At 63.7% G+C, this 3,379-nt stretch overlaps 1 protein-coding gene across 1 annotated transcript in view; it reads left to right on the forward strand.

The window, feature by feature from the left end:
* KIF1A (kinesin family member 1A) overlaps nt 1–3,379 on the forward strand; it is a 39,892-nt gene that overhangs the window by 12,198 nt on the left and 24,315 nt on the right. The window contains 4 exon segments of the mRNA XM_035900067.1: nt 285–363; nt 613–755; nt 2,568–2,701; nt 3,237–3,316. Of these exon segments, the coding sequence (XP_035755960.1) occupies nt 285–363; nt 613–755; nt 2,568–2,701; nt 3,237–3,316 (436 nt within the window).

A 3,379-nucleotide genomic window follows, 5' to 3' on the forward strand; every position in this document is an offset into this window, starting at 1 on the left:
GGCCCCGCCCCCTCCAAGTCCCGGTGGCTGGGGGCTGGCTGCCACCTTCCCTCTGAAGCGAGCAGGCAGCCTGACAGCCCTCCCTTCCGCTCTCTGTCCCCCAGAACAAAAAGAAAAAGAAGACAGATTTCATCCCCTACCGGGACTCAGTGCTGACCTGGCTGCTGCGGGAGAACCTGGGTGAGGATGTGGGTGGGAGGCAGAGGCTGGGCGGCGGGCACAGACGCTGAGCGGAGAGGGTGGCTGGTGCAGGGACCCTGATGCAGGTGTATCTCTCGGGGCAGGGGGCAACTCCAGGACGGCCATGGTGGCTGCTCTCAGTCCTGCAGATATCAACTACGATGAGACCCTCAGCACCCTCAGGTAGGAAGAATTATCCCCATCCCCCGCCACAGGTGAGGGCAGGGGGGGGTCTCTGAAACCCATGCACTGCCATGTGCTCTCCTCACCTCCGTGGCAACCCTGGCTGGGGGGGTGCCAGCGGGGCCCTTGCAGGCTCAGACAAGAGGCCAAGGGATTGTCCTGGTGTGGGGATCCTCCAAAGAGTCGTGTGCTGGAGGGGCTCAGTGGCCCTCCCGCTTGCCCAGCAGCTAGGGGTTTGCCTTTCCCCAGGTATGCTGACCGTGCCAAGCAGATCCGCTGCAACGCCGTCATCAATGAGGACCCCAACAACAAGCTCATCCGGGAGCTGAAGGACGAGGTGGCACGCCTGCGCGACCTTCTCTACGCCCAGGGCCTTGGGGACATCATTGACAGTAGGTACCACCTGTGGTCCCTGCCGGTGGCTCCGGGCGGAGGCGGCCTGGAGGCTGTCCTGCCCGCGGGGCTGCTGCCCCCCGGCCGCCCAGCATCCTGTTCTGCCAGCCGTGCGGCAGTGTCGCACTGCCCAAGTGCCTCCCTCAGGCCCCTGTGCCTGTGTTCACAGCCCCCAGCCCACTCCTGTGAGCAGGAGGAGCTGCTTTGCCCCCAGCAGACCTCCCCTTCTCCCCCTCCACCTCCTGTCTTCAGCATCCCACGCCCGGCAGCGGTGCCAGGAAGGTGCTCCTGGGGCTGCGCCCGCCTGCGGCCTCTCCTCCGTGTGCTGTCGGAAAATCCTACTGAGATGAACCCACTCTTGTTCTGTTCTCTCTGTCTCACCCCCGCTCCCTGCCCTCTCTCTCTCTCTTAGCCCATCCTGCTGCGGGAGGATCCAAATGTGTGTATTCCCCATCACGGGTACTCTCTGTTGCTTCACAGCTTTTGGGAGGCATAGGCTGTGCCCGGGGGCACCTGGGCAGCAGGAGGAAGGGCTCCTGCAGCCAGCCCCAGCCGGTGGAGGGGCGCTCGCCTTCAGGCTGGCTGTCCCCGGGGAGCTGGCGAGGGTCACAGTTAGCGCCGGGGCTCAGGACAGCGCTGGGAGGGACCAGTGTCCTCCCCCTGCGCCACGTCGAGGGCCCGGTCCCTGCAGAGACCCCTTCCTCCATGCTGTCGTGATGTTCCCTGTCGCTGCTGCTGCTGCTGCTGCTGCTTCTGCTGGCGCTGGAGCTGTCGGGACTGGAGCTTGGCGCGGCACTGGGCCAGCTGGCACGGTGCTCTTCTGATGGAGGGGTGCATGGGGACGGCCAGGAGGTGTTTGCCTGTGGGTGAGCACTGTCGCCCCATCTGCCCAGCCAGGCAGTGCAGCCAGGCTGCAGACGGGGGCCGTCCTCTCCCCTCCTGGTTGGGGTCCTCTGGACACGGGCTGATGGAGATGGGTGGGTGACACCGCACCCGCTAACCTGTGTCCTGCCCACCTCCGGTGTGGTGAACTGAGCCCCCTGTTTTCTCAGGTCTGGAGGAGCACCTCTGATGCCCAGGTCCCTTTGCCACGGGGTCCAGTGGCAGCTGATGCCACCCTGCCCTCGCTTTGCTTTCGCTCTGGCTGCCCGGCCCAGGCACTGCTTCAGCAGGCAGGGGCTTGGGCTCTGCCAGCGAGGGGTTCCCACAGCTCCTCCTGTTCTGTCCCCACAGCCCCTTCGCAGGGCAGAGGCCGCTGCCTCCCCTCCCTTTCCCTTCCCGTTCGCTGCCCCCAGATCCAGCTGATCTGGGGCAGTTGGGCAGGGAAAGCCACCTGGGCTGTGTCGCTGGGGGAGGGTGGTGGGGCAGCAGCACGCTCCTGGGGAGGATGATTGATCCCAGACCTGATGGCTGCAGGATCTGGCGTTGCAAAAACGCATCCCTGGGAACCTGGGAAATCTCCAGGGCTATTCCCACAGCCGCTTCCCAAAAGAGTCATGTGCTCCAGTGGGGTTGGTCCAGGCTGGGGGAGAGCTGCACCTGCCTGTACCCTGCTGCTGCCTGCGCCACTGTGCTGCCGCCTGTGCCTTTCCCTTGTAATTCCTGGTTTTCTTCTCAACGCACCTGGCCACTCTTTTGTTTTTCCCAACAGCTTTTCTTGTCTCTATCTTTCTCTTTCTCTCTCTCTTCCTGTCTGTGTGTCTTTCCCTGGCCCTCCCCTACTTCCCTGCCCATAGATGTGTCCGACTTTGAGAACAATAACGATGCTAGAGGGACAGAGCTGAGTCACCGCCATGACAATCTCTCCACAGTGACCAATGCTATCGCCGGGATCAGCCCCTCTTCCTCCCTGTCGGCCTTGTCCAGCCGCGCCGCCTCCGTTGCCAGCCTCCATGAGCGCATCATGTTTGCTCCGGGCAGCGAAGAGGCGATTGAAAGGCTCAAGGTAAGGGGCCGGTGCCCAGCGGGACAGAGGGCTCAGCTCAACACTCATGGACTGAGGCTCGTGGAGGGGGCTTGGTGTGTCCTGGAAGCCCATTATGGGTGATGCTTATGGGGAGTGATGCTTGGGCATGCTCTTGCGGAGCGGACAGACCCAGAGCTGCCCAGCGCTCTGGACTGCCGGGTGGGAGAGGGTTTGGTGTGGTAGGGTCCACCTAGTGCTGCTGTCCTCCCCGTGGGGTGACCGTGGCCTTTGCTCTGCGGGATGGGTGCTCCTGGTGTGGGATGGGCGCTCCCAGCTCAGTGTGGTGCAGGAGGGGGCTGGCAGCAAGGGGGTGGAGAGGCTGGTCTTCGTGCCTCGCCGCTTGAAGATGGGGATGATGGAAAGATGTGGGTGAAATGCTGCTGCAGCTCATTGAAACCAGCCTGAAACTGGGACCAGTACTGTGCTGCGGCATGCTGGGCAGCACCTGTGGGGTGGGCAGCTCTGCTGCCCGTGGGGTGGGTCTGCTCCCCCCTGCTAATGCCACACTCGCCAGGAAACAGAGAAGATCATCGCGGAGCTGAATGAGACGTGGGAGGAGAAGCTGCGGAGGACAGAAGCGATCCGGATGGAGAGGTGGGTGGGCTGGTGTGGTACGGGATGGAGTGGTGTGGTACGGGACGGGGTGGGATGGGATGG

Source organism: Egretta garzetta, unplaced genomic scaffold, assembly GCF_000687185.1.
Source record: "Egretta garzetta isolate BGI_Z169 unplaced genomic scaffold, ASM68718v1 scaffold448, whole genome shotgun sequence".
Classification (NCBI taxonomy): Eukaryota; Metazoa; Chordata; class Aves; order Pelecaniformes; family Ardeidae; genus Egretta; species Egretta garzetta.